Consider the following 19,628-nt stretch of genomic DNA (forward strand, 5'->3'; position numbering starts at 1 on the left):
AAAAAAAAAAAAAAAAAAAAAAAAAAAAAAAAGGGAAATTAGAGGGGCCCATTGGGTTTGCTGTTTTTTTAAAAAAAAAACCTTACAGAACTAACTGAATATTCAAATCATATGCATAAGTAACTTGAATAAAGATAAAACTAAAAATTTGAATTAGACAATCAAAATCAGTTCCTCTTCAGATCTGGGTGGCCCCACTCCAACTTTTCCCTCACATGAGAACTGCCACTGAGGCATCTACTGTCCTGATTCCTGATCATTTCATTGTGACCCAGGTTTTTTGCTAGAGTTTAATGTCCTCTGCATTACCAACGTTCTGCAACTGCACAAGGAGATGCTTTGTATAGGTCTTTTTAAAATTATCATGCCAGGCCCTTCCAATCCAAGGCTTCACTCTTTCATTTCCGGGAAATTTTCTTATATAACTTCTTTGCTAATTCCCTCTTCCCCCATCTCCTCTATTTTCTTTCAAGGAATTCGAACTAATCAGATATTGGATTTTCTGAACTCGTTTTTTTTTTTTTTTTGAGACGGAGTTTCACTCATGTTACCCAGGCTGGAGTGCAATGGCGCGATCTCGGCTCACCGCAACCTCCGCCTCCTGGGTTCAGGCAATTCTCCTGCCTCAGCCTCCTGAGTAGCTGGGATTACAGGCACGCGCCACCATGCCCAGCTAATTTTTTGTATTTTCAGTAGAGACGGGGTTTCACCAGGTTCACCAGGATGGTCTCGATCTCTTGACCTCGTGATCCACCCACCTTGGCCTCCCAAAGTGCTGGGATTACAGGCTTGAGCCACAGTGCCCGGCCTTCTGAACTCGTTTTTAACCATTTAAGAGTGTACGGTTAAGTGGCATTATTAAGTACCTTCACATTGCTTCCATAACCATCACCACCATCCATCTCCAGAACTTTTTTACATCTTACCAAACTAACTCTGTATCCATTAAACATTACCTCCCCATTCTTCTCCCAGCCCCTGGTAACCACAATTCTACTTCCTGTTTCTATGAATTTGAATATCTTGATAGCACATCTAAATGGAAACATACAGTATGTTATTTTGTGACTGGCTTATTTCACTGAGCTTAATGTCCTCAAAGTCCATCCATGCTGTAGCATGTATCAGAATGCCTTCCTTTTTAAGGTGAACATATGTGGATAGACACTTGGACTGCTTCCAACTTTTGACTACTGTGAGTAATGCTGCTATGAACCTGGGTATACAAATCTCTCTTCAAGTCCCTGCTTCCAATTCTTTTGAGTCAAACTGCTAAGTCATATGGTTATTCAACTTTTAATTTGGGAGGCACTGTCATACTGTTTTAGTACCTGCACCATTTCACATTCTTAACAACACTGAAGAGGGATTCCACTTTCTCTAAATCCTTGTTAACACTTGTCATTTTCTGTTAAACAGCAGACATCTAATGCCTGTGAGGTACTTCACTGCTGTTTTGATTTGCATTTCTCCAGTCATCAGTAATGTAGGGCATGTTTTCATGTGCTTATCAGCCATTGGTTTATTTTCTTTGGAGAAATGTCTACTCAAGTCCTTTGCCCATTTTTTAATTGGGATGTTTTTTTAATCACTGAGCCGTAGGAGTTCTTTTTATATTCTAAATGTTAACCCTTACCAGGTATGATTTTCAAAGCTTTCCATTCCATAGGCTGCCTTTTCACTGATGAATGTTTCTTTTCATTAACAGAAGTTTTAAATTTTGATGTAGCCTAATTTATTCCATTGTTTCTTTTGTTGCCTGTGATTTTAGTGTCTTACGTAAGAAATCATTGCCAAATCCAATGTCATGAAGACTTTATTCTGTTTTTCTAGGAATTTTATAGTTTAAGGTCTTATGTTTAAGTTTGATCCATTTTGGGTTAATTTTTATATATCATTAGCTTAGGGTCTAACTTTATTCTTTTGATGTGTATGTCCAGTTTTCCTAGGACCTTTCATTGTGAAAAGATACTCGTTTTCCCTCACTGAATGGTACTGGCATCCTTGTGGAAAATAATTTGACCACTGTACACAAGAACTTATTTCTAGGCCCTGTATTCTATTCCACTGGTCTATATGTCTGTCTTTATACCAGTACTACAGTGATTTGATTATTGCAGCTTTGTAGCAAGTTTTAAAGTCAAGAAGTATGAGGCTTTCATATTTCTTTTTCAAGACTGTTCTGGTTCTCTGCAGTCTGCTGAGATTCTATAAATGTTAGGATAAATTTTTCTATTTCAGCAAAAAAAAAAACTTGTTGGCATTTTAATAGGGATTAAATGTGTAGATTGCTTTAGGTAATATTCACCTTTTCTTAAGTCTTGCAGTCCATGAGCATGAGACGTTTCTCCATTTATTTTTGTCTTAATTTTTTTTTTTGGAGACAGCATCTCACTCTGTCACCCAGGCTAAAGTGCAGTGGTGCGATCTCAGCTTACTGCGATCTCCACCTCCTGGGTTCAGGCCATTCTCCTGCCTCAGCCTCCAGAGTAGCTGGGACTACAGGTGTGCCTCACCACACCCAGTTAATTTTTATATTTTTAGCAGAGACGAGGTTTCACCATGTTGGCCAGGCTGCCTCTTAACTCCTGACCTCAAGTGATACACCTGCCTTGGGCCTCCCAAAATGCTGGGATTCCATATGTGAGCCACCACACCTGGTGCCTTAACTTCCGTTAACATTTTGTAGTGGTCAGTGTGTAAGTCTTTCATCTGTACTTAAGTATATTCTTAAGTACAGACAGACCCCCAACTTATGATAGTTTGACTAAAAATTTTTTTGACTTTACAGTAGGTTTAACACAAAACTCTGTCATACTTTGAGGAATATCTGTATTTTATTCTTTGTGCTATTACTATAAATGAAATTATTTTCTTAATTTCCTTTTCGGATTGCTCAGTGTATATAAATACAACTGATTACTGTGTTTTGACTTTGTGTCCTGCAATTTTGCTGAATTCATTTATTAGTTCTAACGATGTTTCTGTGAAATCGTTAAGGTTTCTACATACAAAATCATGTCATCACACATAGGAACAAGGATAATTTTACTTCTCCCTTTCCAATTTTGACGGCTTTCTCTTCTTGATTAATTAACTGTGGGCAATTAACTCCCAATACTATGGTGAATAAAAGCGGTGAAAGCAGACATCCTTGTCTTATCTCTGATCTTAGAGGAAAAGCTTTCAGTCTTTGACCACTGACTGATTTTAGTTCGTGGAGACATCCTTGTATTACAGGAATAAATCCCACTTGGTCCCAGCCTTTTGATAGGCTGCTAAACTTGGTTTTGCTATTGTTCTGTTGAGGGTTTTGTATCAATTTCATAAAGGATATTGGACTGTAATTTTCTAGTAGCATTATTGTCTGGCTTTGGCATCAGGATATACCAGAGTCACAGAATGAAGTTGCTTGAGAAGAACTGGTGTTAATTCTTCTTTAAATGCTTGGTAGAATTTTTGATACCTTTTGAGATAAAGGAAAAGAAAAAAAATGTTTGGTAGAATTCATCAGTGAAGCCATGTCGTGCAGAGCTTTTCTTTGTTGATAAGTTTTTAATCACTGATTCAATCTCCTTATTAATTATGGTCCTATTCAGATTTTCTACTTCTTCATGATTCAGTCTTGGCAGGTTGTATGTTTCTAGGAATGTGTCCACTTTATTTAGGTTAAGCAATTTGTTAATGTACAGTTCTTGACAATATTTTCTTATAATCCTGGCATCAAGTAATCCTCCTACCTTGGACTCCTAAGGCACTGAGATGACAGGTATGAGGAGGCCAGCCCAAAATCCAAAACTTCTGAGTGCCAACGTGGTGCTCAAAGGTTATGCTCCTTGGAGCATTTCATATTAGGGGTGTTCAACTGGTAAGTATAAAGCAAATATTCCAAAATCAGAAAAAAATCCAAAATCCAAAATATTTCTGGTCCCAAACATTTCAGTTAAGGGATACTCAATCTGAATTTTCAATGTGGCTGGCTTTTTCTTCATTAGGCATTTTCTTAGCTGGTGTAGACTTCTGACGGTTTTCCAGAGCTTCTATAAAGTTATTTCATCTAGTCCCTAGTTGCTTATTAATGTTTCTATGGTGGAATGAGAGCTTGGAGCTTCCCAGACTGCCATTTCACCAATGGCAGAATACGTTTTTTTAAAGTTTTCTTTTATTACATGAATAAAATAACTGCTAAGATAATTGAGGGATTACTGTGTGCTATGTTCTTGTCTAACCCCTTTATATGTAGCATGTAATTTAATCCTCACAACAACCCCCAAGTGATAGGCACTATTATTTTCTCCATTTTACAGATGCAATTTGCCCAAAGAATCACAGCCAGTAAGTAGTGAAAGCAGGGGAGCAGCCCCAGCTCCTGGTTCCAAGCTCCCACATTTAACCACAATATGACATACAGTAGAGCTGGCTGCCTTGGGCCACTCTGCTCTGGCCCTTCTGATCTGGGGTGCTTTGTCCAGAGTCTGGTAAATATCCATAGTAGATGTTTTCTTCTAGGCCTGGTCAGCACTGGTTGTCTTTCATCATAAGAGGATGGTGATCCAGCTAGCCAGAGGCTTTGTGAGCACTAGTGGGTCAGATGCTGGTGAGGGACCATGGAGGGAACGCCCGTCTTTCAGCTGGGAATCCTCCATTATGTCAACACCTTCTCTACCTCTTCTATGAAGTGCCAGTGTCTCCAGGAAAGACTCCAGTCTCCTGTCTGGGAATACACCTGGCTGCTGACATCTGGGGAGCAGGGCAGAAGATAGGGCTGAGAGACCTACTTGTCACCACAGAGAATTTCTCTTAATTCCTGTATTTTCAACCTTCATGACTTCCCTCTGGTACACCTGGTGTCACTTATTTTGCAGACTTTAAGTGCTGTCTAATAGAAACACAATGCAAACCACATTTCAACAAGTAAAAACGAACACAAATTTTAATACTTGATTTAACCCAATATATTCAAAATACTATTACTGCAACATACAATCAATATAAAGAAGTGTTCATGGGATGTTTTATGCTCTTTTTTCATATTAAGTCTTTCCTATTTGGTGTGTATTTTACACCTGCTGCACATCTTCCCTCAAAAACAACCACATGAGACTCATGGCTACTACATTGGACAGTGTAGGTCTAGAAAAACGACCCCTGGGGGGCTCATGCCTGTAATCCCAGCACTTTGGGAGGCTGAGGGGGAGAACTGCTAGAGCCCAGAAGTTCAAGACCAGCCTTGTCAACAGGGCGAGACCTCATCTCTACAAAAAATTTAAAAATTAGCTGGGCATGGTGGTGCACACCTGTAGTCCCAGCTACTCAGGAGGCTGAGGAGGGAGGATTGCTTGAGTTCAGGAGCTCGAGGCTGCAGGGAACTGTGGTTTCACCACTGCACTCCATTTGGGCAACAGAGCAAGACTCTGTCTCAAAAAAAAGAAACAAAATCCCACATCTTATAGTAGGGGAAGAAGTCACCCAGTGATGGAAAGTGCAGAAGGGAATGCAGGTGCTAAGGGAGAATTCCACCAATCCCTATCCCATTCCCATTCCCATTCTTATGCCTGATGCCTGCCACCCTCGGCACTCAGAGCCTTCAAGCACAGAGTGTTTCTGGGGGACTGCTGGGCAAACTGCTCATTTCTTGTTCTCTCTCAAGCAGGCCCATGGTTGCAGCTGCTCTGCTATGCCAACTCACTTATAACTCTCCTGTTGGCTTTTCTTTGGGGGGGGGGAAAAAAAAAGCTATGTAACATGTGAAACATTTCAAAGAATGTATGTACCACATATGTAAAATTCATAAGCATAATAAAAAAATATAGTTGTGAGTCACCTCCCCATACCCTATTTAGCATCATCTAAAACATCAACTGTAGACAAACTTCCATGTTTGCTGCTCCCAGTCTTATCCCTCTATCTCCACACCAGGAACTAGAATTTTGTGTATCACTGTGCTTATTTTCTTCTCTTAGTTTACCACATGTGTATGCATCTGTAAGTAATATTATCTGTTTTGCTTCTCTATATTGTGCCATATGTAGTTTTCAGCAACTTGCTTTTAGCTGACGTTCTGAAGATTCATCCGTGTTGCTGCATAAACCTAACGTTCACTTACTGTTGCTGGTATATAACACGCCATCATGTGAGCACAGACATCTGAGCTGTTTCCAAGACATAGATCAACGGCAAAAATTAAGATGTCTGACAAAACCAAGTGTTGGAGAGGATGTGGATGGCTTGAAATTTTATCTCCTTTACACCTACTCTGGAAAAACTGTAAAACAATCCTGCAAGAATTTTTCCAGAGTTTCCCTAAATAGAAATCCTGGATCACAGAAAATTAGAATGTTCAGCTTTGTAAGATAATGTCTGTATTCCAGAGTGGGTGTAAAGAAGCACATAAAACTTCCACACTATCCACATCCTCTTCAACATCTTAATTTTTACCAGTCTAAGCATCTGTAAAGTGGTATCTCACTGTATGTAGTCTTAGAATACTAACGAGGTTGAATGTCTTTTTCTATGTTTAATGGCCATCTATGAAATGCTTTGTAGGAGGTTCTTCATATATACTGGATTCGAATCCTCTGTAGGCTGTAAGCGTTGCAAATGTCTCCCCTACTCTGGCTTGTCTTTTCCCAGCCTTTACTGGTGATTTCCCCCCCTTTCTTAAACATGAACTTTTTCACCACTGGTGATTTTTAAATTTTTATTTTTTAGACAGGGTCCCACTCTGATGCCCAATGGTATAATCTCGGCTCACTGCAGCCTCAACCTCAGGGACTCAGGTGACTCTTCCCACTTCAGCCTATTGAGGAGCTGGGACTACAAGTGTGCACCACCGCACCTGGTTAATTTTTTCTTTCTTTTTCTTTTTTCAAAGAGACAGGATTTCACCATGTTGCCCAGGCTGGTCTTGAACTCTTGGACTCTAGCAATCTGCCACCTTGGCCTCCCAGAGTGTTGAGATTCCTGGCATGAGCCATCACACCTGGCCTATTGGTGTCATTTAGTAAATGAGATATCTTAATCTAGCAAATTTGGCCATTTTTATTTTAGAGTGAGCATTTTCTGTGATTAAGTAAAAGGTTGCCGGAGACTGGGTGTGGTGGCTCACACCTGTAATCCCAATACTCTGGGAGGCAGAGGCAGGCAGATCATCTGAGGTCAGGAGTTCAAAACCAGCCTGGACAACATGGCGAAACCCCATCTCTACTAAAAATACAAAAATTAGCCAGGCGTCTTGGCACATGCCTGTAATCCCAGCTACCTGGGAGGCTGAGGCAGGAGAATCACTTAAACCCAGGAGGTGGAGATTGCAGTGAGCTGATATCAAGACACTGCAATCCAGCCTGGGCAACAGAGTGAACCTCCATCTCCCTCCCCCACAAAAAAAAAGAGAAAAAAAGAAAAGGAAAAAGGTGACTGGGCGCAATGGCTCATACCTGCATAATCCCAACCATTTGGGAGGCCAAAGCAGGCAGACTGCTAGAGCTCATGATTTAGAGACCAGCCTGGGCAACATGGTGAAACCCCAACTCTACAAAAAACACATACACACACAAGTTAGCTGGGCATGGTGGTACATGCTTGTAGTCCTAGCTACTCGGGAGACTGAGGTGGGAGGATGGCTGGAGCCCAGGAAGCAGAGGTTGCAGTGAGCCAAGAACACGTCACTGCATTCTAGCCTGGGAGACAGAGCCAGACCTTGTCTCAAAAAAAAAAAAAAAAAAAAAAAAAAAAAAATCTGGCACACTGCCCCATCAAGGTCTTAAAGATAGTCTCCTATATTGTAATTTACCCAAAACTGAATTTCCTGTATGTTGTGAGTTAGGGATCCAACTGCATCTTTTTCCGACTGTCACAACACTGTGTTTGAAGGCTTTGTCCTTTGTGCAGTGATATGTAATTCCACCTCTGGAATTCAAGCTTCTTGGGTCTGTTTCTGACAGCTTGTCTCACAGGCTAAAGCCAATTTTAAGGCAAGTCTTGAAACAGGAAAGGCAAGTGCTCCCTCCTTCTTCTTCTTCTTCACAATGACCTCACGATACTAGGACTAAATTCTCCTAAACATTTTAAAATCGACTTATTGCCTTTCACATAAAACTCTAGAAGCTTTAAAGAGGCAGCGAATCCACAGAACAATATGAGAAGTTTTAAAAATATTCAGTCTTCCTAGGCAAGAACATTTTGCCTCTATTTATTTGTCTTCTTTAATGTCTCTTAATAAAGTTGCAAATTTTTCTCCCTCAAAAATTTCACCCATCTTTTGTTAATTCGCATTTCTATCAAAGATGGTTCCACTGGGGAAACAAAAACCATGCTAAGACATTTCAAACACAAAGGGTTTCATACAGAAAATAGGTGCTTTCAAAACAACTGGCAGGGCTATAGTGTGAGCAAAAGTAAAGTGGGCTACTTCTAGTCTTCCATCTAATCCTTACAGTCATCGTCAAGTCAGGAAGCTACTACCGCCATCCATAGGTTAAAAAACTGCAAAAAAAATCTGCTGCCAATATCTCAGCTGTTCTGCAGCCCTGAGACAGCTGGCCAGTGGGGTAAGGCAGAAGCCACTGCAAAAACTCACCTTGTTCTAAGCCCATGCAGGCCCGCCCCACATACCATGGCCCAAGGGAGAAAGGTTCCACTTCCCTTCCACTCGCTACATTTCCCAAGACACATGTCATAGGGCAAATGACCACCGAAGCCTGCTGGCAGAGGGGTCTGAGTGCTACTGCTCTAGCATTCCAGCCTCTGAAACCTAGGGACAAACCCAGAAGGGAGTGGGAAGGTACTGAACGCCCAGGCTGTAACTCGCAAGCCACCCATTTCCCTCTTTCAAAAACATGCAGAAATTACTGATCTACTGTTACATCTTTCCCCCTTTTTTGTCCCTTTAGTTTTACACATTTTGTACTCCCTTTTAGCAGGGCAATGAAGTAACTTTATATGGTAGTTCCAGAAGTCCTGAAGTCTACCTTCAAAAGTAACCTGACTGAGAATGGACAGAACTTCCCAAAGGGTTACTGAAATTCTCCCCATACAAAGGAAAGTCACAGCTTTTGAGCAAAGGTGGTTATTAGCTAACTCTCTACTCCCCCGACAAACACAAAGAGTTTCCTTTTTGGTGGGGGAGGGCTGAAGGAAGGGAGAGTGTCAATGAGGACTTCACTCTATATCCATGATTTTTAAAAAAATTCTTTTAAAATAAACTAAAAAAAAAAATCACAAGATTTTAACAGTTATTAATTCATGGAAGTAAGAAAATATGCATTACATAGTCTTTGTACATTTTTATAACTTAAGTTTGCCCAGAGTTCCAATTTAAAGAACAATTAAAAATCAATCTGCTCACCCTTCAGACTGTGACACAGCATTATACAAGAACAGTCATAGGACTATGAGTCAAGGAGAAGCAGGGTAAGCCCTGCCAGGACAGTGGCCTCCTCAGCCCACCTGGAATGCTTCTAGCGCCCTACCCGGCCTCAATGGGTTTGCACGCATGGGTCCTCATTGTCATGCCTTCACTGCTTGGTCCTGGTGCAGGCCACCACTCCTAACTCTTGGCTTCTATGAGATTTTTTCTATCTAGGGAAAACATATAGCAACCTATGTAGCTTAAAGCCAATACTTAAGTGCAAAGTTGATGTCTCTTCCATGTCAAGCCGGGTGGTCCAAATGGGAAATCAAACCTACTCTTTGCCTTCACCAAGTCTTTAGAGCATGAAAAGATGAACAAGATGGCAACTATGAGTGTGGATACTACTGTGTTTAGCATGTGTAACAGGACAGTTATTACAAAAACCACAAAAGCAAAGCCAAATGGCACTTTGAGAACAGCAAATAAGCTCTGCTTTCATTTGAAAGCAAACCAAGAATCATCTGGTTCTCTCTTCAGGAATTCTCCAAGAGGCTGGATATAAGGTCCCACTCTGAGTCAGACAAGGGGAGGCTCTCACTCATGATCACATGGTTGTCCCCAGGCTGACCATCCAGGGAACTTCAGCAGCCTAAGCGCTGGCAAGCCCATTGGGAATCCACTTTCCCTGGGCTTTGACCCAAGGATCCACTAGAGAGGCTCCCAAACAACGGGTTGTCCCAGAGACTCCTGACTGGGCTAATACCATCAAAACCCCCGTTTGGGAAGGCAAACACCTCCACCAGAGACATGCATAATCTGATGAAGAATGGGCTCTAGCGACAATCAGGAGGGGTCCCCTCTAAACAGCATTCTTTTTTTTTTTTTTTTTTTTGGAGACAGAATCTCTCTGTCACCCAGGCTGTAGTGCAGTGGCATGATCTTAGTTCACTGTAACCTCCACCTCCTGGGTTCAAGTGATTCTCCTGCCTCAGTCTCCCAAGTAGCTGGGATTACAGGTGCCCGCCACCACACCCAGCTAATTTTTGTATTTTTAGTAGAGATGGGGTTTCACGATGTTGTCCTGGCTGGTCTGAAACTCCTGACCTCAAAAGATCCCGCCTGCTTCAGCTGCCCGAAGTGTTGGGATTATAGGCATGAGCCACTGCACCTGACCTTTTTTTTTTTTCCCTTTGAGACAGTCTCATTCTGTAGCCCAGGATAAAGTGCAGTGGCACAATCTTGGCTCACTGCAACCTCTGTCTCACAGGTTCAAGCAATTCTCATGAATCACCCTCCTGAGTAGCTGGGATTACAGGTGTGCATCACCATGCCTAGCTAATTTTTGTATTTTTATTAGAAACAGGGTTTCACCATGTTGGCCAAGCTGGTCTCCATCTCTGCTTCTTATTTTGGAACCCCTCTCAAACAACTACCCCAAGTTCAAATGTCACCTAATGCCCTACCTAATACCCTGGTTGGAATGAATTGGTTTTCCTTCAGTACTAAGCCTATAGGAATTATGGCACACCTTTCATGTCCTAGGCCAAGTCCCACTAAGGAAGGAGAAAGGTCTCTGCCCTCTGGGAGCTCATGGTCTGGATGGAAAAATCAAGCCTGGGCACCAGGAATGGTGAGAATTACCAATGGTTCTGATGCTGTAAGAGAGACAGATGGGAGACTGGAAGAAACTAATCGATAAAAAGAGGGACCACAGACATTTTCCCACTGGGGTAGCATCTGAGCTACACCCTGAAGGATGGCAGGGCTTGTTTATACAGAAACAGACAAAGGAATTCCAGGAAAACATAAAGGAAGCACGCATCTAGGAGATTATTACTGGGGGTGGGCACAGGAAACAGCCCAGCTGAGCCACTGAAGGGAAGTAGTGATTAAGAAGGTTGGTAAAGCAGTCCTAAACCAGCTTGTGAAGGAGTCTGCAAGCTTAGCCAAAGCTTTTAGGCCTGTGATTCTCAAGCTGGAATAAGACACACCTTCCCCTTAGTGGCTTTATCAGCACCACCTAGTCTTAAATTTGTGGATACATGTATATGTATGTCGCACACATTCTCACACACATGCACACATATTCACTACACCTCCCACTCAATCCAAGTTGAGGAGAACAACGGATACAGTGAACACTGTCATTCGTGGGGTGCACTGTATTCCTTGAGGGTGCTGGGGCAGAAACCAGGTGAAGAACCTGGTTCTCCCATTTAGCCTTTTCGTGGCCTCTCCATACATCTTTAGGAGGCTACACATGACCACGAGAGAACCCCCAAATGCAAAGTTTCTGGTGAATGCGTGAGCAGGAAGGGAGGGAGTGCCAAAGCCAGTCTAAAAGAGCACACTCAGCATCAAGAGGCACCCACATCCAGAGCCAGGATGCAGATGAGGTCAGAGAGGTGGCCAGGGTGCCACCCCTCAGGAGTGGTTCACACTCAAGATCATGCAAGTCCAGGGATGGCAGTGCCTCCTTAAGTGTGGCCTCCTGGGCATCTCACATGCCTACCCACAGCCCTGCCATCTTGCAAGTTCTGGCATCTGCCTAGGTTGGGCACCTATTTCAGAGACAGAGAGAAGAAAAGGGTCAGTTCAAACTAACTTTCCAATGTGCTGAGACAGCACACACCTCCATCCCTCACAAGAGGCACAGTTACCTAGCCACAACAAAGAGACAAGGTGGCGTGTACCCAGCCTACTCGATACACTCACCTGGACAGTTGGCTTCATCGCTCTCATCCTCGCAAGTCGCCCAGCCGTCACACTGCCAAGGGAGGGGGATGCACTGGATGGTGCCACTGCCACAGGCAAACTGCCCAGGGTTGCACCGCAGCTCTGTGGAACCAAAGGGTGAGAGGCCATTAGGTCAGCAAACCACAGCCCACGGGCCAGATCCATCTCTTCCCATCTGTTTGTTTGTTTATTTAATGTACGTATGTATTCATTTATTTTTGAGACAAAGTCTCGCTCTGTTGCTCAGGCTGGAGTGCCAGTGGTGCGATCTCAGCTCACTGCAACGTTCACCTTCTGGGTTCAAGCGATCCTCGTGCCTCAGCCTCCTGAGTAGCTGGAATTAAAAGCACACACCACCATGCCTGGCTAATTTTTATGTTTTTAGTAGAGACAGGGTTTTGTCATGTTGGCCAGGCTGGTCTCGAACTCCTGGTGTCAAGTGATTCTCCTGCCTCGGCCTCCCAAAAATGCCAGGATTACAGGCATGTACCACTGTGCCTGGCCTCCACCTGTTTTTAAAATCAAGTTTTACCAGAATACAGCCACAAATATGTATTATCTACAGCTGCTTTTAAGCTACAGCAGCAGAGGCGAGTAGCTGCAGGAGAGACTATATGGCCTGCAAAGCTGAAAACATTTAATGCCAGGCCGAGGCGGGTGGATCACGAGGTCAAGAGATCGAGACCATCCTGGTCAACACGGTGATACCCCGTCTCTACTAAAACTACAAAAAATCAGCTGGGCATGGTGGTGCGTGCCTGTAATCCCAGCTACTCAGGAGGCTGAGGCAGGAGAATTGCCTGAACCCAGGAGGCGGAGGTTGCCGTGAGCCGAGATCGCGCTATTGCACTCCAGCCTGGGTAACAAGAGCGAAACTCCGTCTCAAAAAAAAAAAAAAAAAAGAACCTACTACTTAGAGATAAAAACTGTTAACATTTGGCCGGGCACACTGGCTCACACTTGTAATCCCAGCAATTTGGGAGGCTGAGGTGGGTGGGTCACGAGGTCAAGAGATTGAGACCATACTGGCCAACATGGGGAAATCCCGTCTCTACTAAAAATACAAAAATTAGCTGAGCATGGTGGTGTGTGCCTATAATCCCAGCTACTCGGGAGACTGAGGCAGGAGAATTGCTTGAATGTAGGAGGCAGAGGTTGCAGTGAGCTAAGATTGTGCCACTGCACTCCATCCTGGGTGACAGAGCAAGACTCCATCTCAAAAAAATTAAAAAATTAAAAAAAAAAATCTGTAACACTTGAGATGAAAAATACACTGCAGAACATTAATGGGTTAGATTCTACAGAAGTAGAAGAAATGACTAGTGACTTGAAGATATAACAATAGAAACCCTCTGAACTAAAACAGAATGAAAGAAATACCAGGAAAAAATGTGCAAATCATCAGTAAGCTGTGGAACAACTTCACACACCCTAACACATGGGGGAACGGACAAAATATCTGAAGAAACAATGGGAAGAATTTCCCAATTACATGAGAACTATAAACCCACAAATCCAAGTAGCTCAATGAACCCCAAGCACCAGAAATATAAAGAATACAACTCGAAGTCACATTGGAATTGAATTGCTTAAAATCTGTGATAAAATCTTAAAAGCACAGAGTAAAACAAGATATTATGCATTGAAAAACAAACATCAAAATGACAGCAGATTTCTCACTACAAACAATACAGCCTAGAAGACAGGTGACATTTTAAAGTTCTGAGAGAAAAAGCTGTTCACCTACAATTATTTACAGCAAAAACACGGATACTATATTGTGGAGTTTATAACATATACAGAAGTAAAATTTTGACAATAGCACCAAAGCTGGGAAGAGAGAAACAGAAGCACACTGTTTTAAAGTTCTCATACTACAGGTAAAGTGCTTTATCACTTGAAGGTAGTCTGTGATAAGTTAATGATGAATCCCACTAAAATAACACAAGAGTTACAGCAAATAAGCCAACATAAACAGAAGAGGATAAAAAATACTAAATCCAAAAGAAGAAAAAAAAAAAGGAGACAAACAGATGGTACAAACGAAAACAAATGGTAACATGGTAGATTTTAATTAAACTTGCCTCATCAGTAAGCATATGGAGTGATCTGAACGCTACAAATGAAAGGCAGAATTTGTCACAGAGGGAAAAAAGCAAGCTACAACTACGTATTGCCTAAAAGAAACTCATTTTATATAAGACATAAATAAGAGAAAATAAAAGAATGGTAAAAAATATACCATGTTGACCAGGCATGGTGGCTCACGCCTATAATCCAAGCACTTTGGAGGCCAAGGCGGGCGGATCACCTGAGGTCGGGAGTTCAAGACCAGCCTGACCAACATGGTGAAACCCCAACTTAAAAAAAAAAAAAAAAAAAAAAAGAAAGAAAGAAAGAAAAAGAAAAAATATATATTACCATGTTAACACGAATCAAAGGATAGCTGGAAGGCCAGATACAGTGGCTCACTCCTGCAATCCCCATAGTCCCAGCATTTTGGGAGGCCAACACACGGACCACTTGAGCCCCGGAGACCAGCCCGAGCAACATGGAGAAATCCCATTTCTCTAAAAATACAAAAAATTTGTCGGGTATTGAATGAATGCCTGTAGTCCCAGCTACTCAAAGGCTGAGGTGGGAGAATCTCCTGAGCCTGGGATGTTGAGGCTGCAATGAGATGTAATGGTGCCACCGCACTATAACCTGGTCAACCGGAGAGACCCTGTCTCAAAATAAGATAACTGGAGTGTATTAACATCACACAAAGTAGATTTCAGTGCAAATGTTACAAGGAATAAAGAAGGTCATTTAATAATGATAAAGGGATTGATTCAAGGGGACATAATCCTAAATGTTTATGCATCTATTAAAATTCATGAAAGAAACTTCAAGTGAAACTCCTGCTGGGGCAGGAGAATCACTTGAACCAGGGAGGCAGAGGCTGCAGTGAGCCAAGACCACATAATTGCACTCTAGCCTGGGCAACAAGAGCGAAACTGTTTCAAAAAAAAAAAGGGAAAAAGTGAATGTAGGCTAGGCATGGTGAGCCACCATGCTTGTCTGTAATCCTAGAACTTTGGGAGGCAGAGGCAGGTGGATCGCCTGAGGCCAGGAGCTCAAGGACAGCCTAGTCCACATAGTGAAACCCAGTCTCTACTAAATACAAAAATCAGCTGTGCGTGGTGGCACGCGCCTATAATCCCAGCTACTTGGGAGGCTGAGGCACAAGAATAGTTTGAGCCCAAGAGGCAGAGGCTGCAGTGAGCTGAGATCGTGCCACTATACTCCAGCTTGGGTGACAGAGTGAGACCATCTAAAAAAAAAAAAAGGAAAAACAAAAGTGACTGTGATGAGCCATCAGCCAAAAAAGGAAGAAATACTACAACATGAATGAACCTGGACAACATTGTTAAGTGAAAGAAGACAGACACAAAATAGGCAAATAATACATGATTTTACTCATAACAGGTACAGAGTAGTCAATTTCATAAAGATGGAAAGTAGAATGGCGGTTGCCAGGGGATAGCGGTGAGGAAAACAGGGAGTCGTTGTCTAATGGATATAGAGTTTCTGTCTGGAATGACAAAAAAGTTCTGGAAGTGGGTAGTGGTTCTTGTTGCATAACATTCTGAATGTTCTTAGTGCCACTGAATTAACTGTACACTTAAAAATGGTTAAAATGGCGCCAGCTGCATTGCTGACACCTGTAATCCCAGCACTTTGGGAGGCCAAGGCAGGTGGATCACAAGGTCAAGAGATAGAGACCATCCTGGCCAACATGGTGAAACCCCATCTCTACTAAAAATACAAAAAATTAGCTGGGCATGGTGGCACATGCTTGTAGTCCCAGCTACTTGGGAGGCTGAGGCAGAAGGATCGCTTGAACCTGGGAGACAGAGGTTGCAGCAAGCCAAGATCACACCACTGCACTCCAGCCTGGAGACATAGTAAGACTTCATCTCAAAAAAAAAGAAAAAAAATGGGGCCAAGTGTGATGGCTGATGCCTGTAATCCCAGAACTTTGCGAGGCTGCGACAGGAAGACTGCTTGAAGCTGAGTTTGAGACCAGCCTGGGCAACATACTGAGACCTCATTTCCACACAAAATAGAAAATCTGCCAGACATGGTGGCATGTACCTATGGTCCTAGATTGCTTGAGCCCAGGAGGTCGAGGCTGTAGGGAGTTATGACTGCACCACTGCATTCTAGCCTTGGTAACATAGTGAGGTCCTGTCTCTTTAAAAAAAAAAAAAAAAAAAAAGAGCCAAGGCGGGCAGGTCACAAGTCAAGAGATCAAGACCATCCTGGCCAATATGGCGAAACCCCATCTCTACTAAAAATACAAAAATTAGCTGGGTATGGTGGCATGCGCCTGTAGTCCCAGCTACTTGGGAGGCTGAGGCAGAAGAATTGCTTAAAAACCTGGGAGGCAGAGTTGCAGTGAGCTGAGATCATGCCACTGTACTCCAGCCAGGCGACAGAGTGAGATTCCATCTCAGAAAAAAAAAAAAAAAAAAAAGATAAAATGTTAATTTGTTATAAATATACCACAACTTAAGAAAGAAATGAAATACTGACACATGCTATCACACAGATTAACTGTGAAAACAAAATGCTAAGTGAAATAAGCCAGACACCAAATACATGTTGTATGATTCCATCAGTATAAAATGTCTAGAATAGGCTAATCTATACAGACAGAAAGTTGATTAGTAGTTGCCAAAGGCTGTGGGGAGGGGAACTGGGGGGTTATTGTTTAAAAAGTATGGAGTTTCTGTTTGGGATGATACAAAAAGTTCTGGAAATGGGTAGTGGTGCTGGCTGCAAAACATGCTGAATGTTCTTAAAGCCACCAAATTCTGCACTTGAAAGTGGTAAATTGTATGTTATGTGTATTTTACCACAATAAAAAAAAATTCTTAAAAAAAAAAACAGAGGCCAGGTGTGGTGGCTCATGCCTATAATCCCAGCACTTTGAGAAGTCAAGGTAGGAGGATCACTTGAGTCCAAGAATTCAAGACCAGCCTGGGCAACACAGCCAGACCCTGACTCTACAAATAAAATAAAAATGAGCCAGTTGTGGTGGTGTCCTTCTGTAGTACTAGCTACTCAGAAGGCTGAGGTGAGAGGATCTCTTGAACCCAGGAGTTCAAGGTTACAGTGAGCTATAACTATGCCACTGCAAACCAACTTGGGCAACACAGTGAGGCGCTGTTCTTAGAAAAGAGACACACACAAAGAGAGAGAGAGAATCCCAAGCATACATCCCATTAGCTGTCAGAGCAATGATGGCATCACACATCAAGTAGTCTCTGGAAATGCTACCTTGTTTGTGAGAATGAAAGAAAGAGACAAATGACACCATGGTATTATGAAAGCAGTTTGACCTCACGGAGCCCCTAAAAGGGTCAGGGAACCCCCAGAGACCCTTGGGTACACTGGAGAGCTACTGCTTTAGGCTATGCAACACCTGGGAACTAGTGGATTCATGCCCTATAGAAATCCACGAGTCTCTGCAACACAGATTCTTTCTCTAGATTCAATTTCTTCTTTGTCAGCAAGCCTTAGCCTTGTTTTAAATTATGTAAACTGAGCTGTCTCAAATTACTATGTGAAATTTAGTAGGCTGCATAAATTGTTTAGAATTGATTTCTCCTCAACATTTGCCCACAAAGAACAAGAGGGAGACAGACTACTAGCAGCAGCACACATGTCCACAATTACATCACTAAGAAAATCAAAACACTTCCAGCAAAGAAATGCAGGATAAATTCCAGCCCATCTCCTCCCACTACTCACAGCCAACTAAGATAGGTCTCCACCAGAGTGGTCTGAGACCCATCAGATACAGACTCCTAAACTGGGCCAGGGGCCACCCATGCCCTGCTGGAGTGCCCAGTTCAGAAGGTCCCAGCGTCCCTGGCAGGCCTGCTCACACCTGGGCAGGAAAGCCTCACTGCACAGACATTCTGCCTTGGAAAGAGCTAGCTGCTGCTTCCCAGTGGGGCTTTCCCAAGGGTCATTTCACCCACCACACAAGGTGAAGGGAGATTTGTCCAGCACCACACTTCAAAGCAGCAGCAGAGGGGAGAAGGTCTGAAAGCCAAGGGGTGGTTGGGCTACTTTAACAGGTGACTATGCAGCTCAAGGAGACCAGAGCTGTGGATGTTGGGTTCTGCCCTGGGCCAGTCATCTCTTCTCCAGATGACCTCAAGAGGAGACAGAGGGCCAGGTGCAGTGGCTCACGCCTGTAATCCCAGCACTTTGGGAGGCTGAGGTAGATGGATCACAAGATCAGGAGTTCAAGATCAGCGTGGCCAAGATGGCGAAACCCTGTCTCTACTAAAAATACAAAAAAATTATCTGGCATCGTGGTGGGCACCTGTAATCCTAGCTACTCGGAAGGCTGAGGCAGGGAATTGCTGGAATCTGGGAGGCGGAGGTTGCAGTGAGCCAAGATCGTGCCACGGCACTCCAGCCTGGGCAACGAAGCAAGGCTCCGTCTCAAAAAGAAAAAAAATTAGCAAGATACGGTGGTGCACACCTGTGGTCCCAGCTACTCAGTGAGGGTGAGGTGGGAGGATCGCTTGAGCCAGGGAAGTCAAGGCTGCAGTGAGCTGTGATCCCACTATAGTACTCTAGCCTGGGCAACAGAGACTTTAACTGAAAAGGAAAAAAAATTAAAAAGATACAAAGACCAACAGAACAAAAAAGAATACAGATCCCAGAAACAGACCCACACAAACGTAGTCAATGGATTTTAATGAGTACAAAGACAATTCAATGGAGATAGTATAACCTTTCAACAAATGGTACTAGACAACTGGACTCCACATATCAGAAAATGAACCTCACACTTTAGGAGGCTGAGGTGGAAGGACTGCTTGAGCCCGGGAGCTCAAGATCAACCTGAACAACAAAGTAAATTCTCATCTCTACAGAAAAAAGTAAAAAAAAAATTAGGTGGTGTGGTGGCAGGCACTTGTAGTGCCAACTACATGGAAGGCTGAGGCAGGAGGATCACTTGAGCCCAGGAAATCAAGGCTTCGGGGAGCTACAATTATGCCATTGCACTCCAGCCTGGGCAACAGAGTGAAACTCTCTCAAAAGGAAAAATCAAAACAAAACAAAACACCTTAATCATCAGGGAAATGCAAGCCAAAACCATGATAAGCTATCACCTCACCCATTAGGATAGCCACTGTCAAAAAAAAAACCCAAGTGTTGGCAAGGATGTGAAGAATTAGAACTCTTGTACATCATCAGTAGGAATGTAAAATGGTACAGTTACTATGGAAGACAGCATGGAGTTTCCTCAAAAAATTAAAAATAGAATTATCATATGATCCAGCAATCCCACTTCTGGGTATATTCCCAGAATTAATTGAAGGCAAGATCTGAAAGAGATATTCATATACCCATGTTCACAGCAGTATTACTCACAATAACTAAGATGTGGAAGCAACCCAAGTGTACACCGAATGAACAGAATGCAGTATATGTATACAGTGGAATACTACTCAGCCTTAAAAAAAGT

The 19,628-nt window shown here is 42.8% G+C and overlaps 1 protein-coding gene across 4 annotated transcripts in view; it reads right to left on the reverse strand.

Annotated features, from left to right (window-relative positions):
- Positions 1-19,628, reverse strand: part of DGCR2 (DiGeorge syndrome critical region gene 2) — a 64,553-nt gene that overhangs the window by 32,082 nt on the left and 12,843 nt on the right. For all 4 annotated transcript variants that reach the window (XR_004266033.1, XM_032271392.1, XM_032271393.1 and 1 more), the window contains exon 2: positions 12,068-12,190. Coding sequence is in view for 3 of the 4 variants with exons in the window: in XM_032271392.1 (XP_032127283.1) it covers positions 12,068-12,190 (123 nt within the window). In the remaining variant the exon portion in view is untranslated. The remainder of the gene's footprint in view (positions 1-12,067; positions 12,191-19,628) is intronic.

Source organism: Sapajus apella, unplaced genomic scaffold (genome assembly GCF_009761245.1).
Source record: "Sapajus apella isolate SASKATOON/1434 unplaced genomic scaffold, GSC_monkey_1.0 scaffold231, whole genome shotgun sequence".
Lineage (NCBI taxonomy): Eukaryota > Metazoa > Chordata > Mammalia > Primates > Cebidae > Sapajus > Sapajus apella.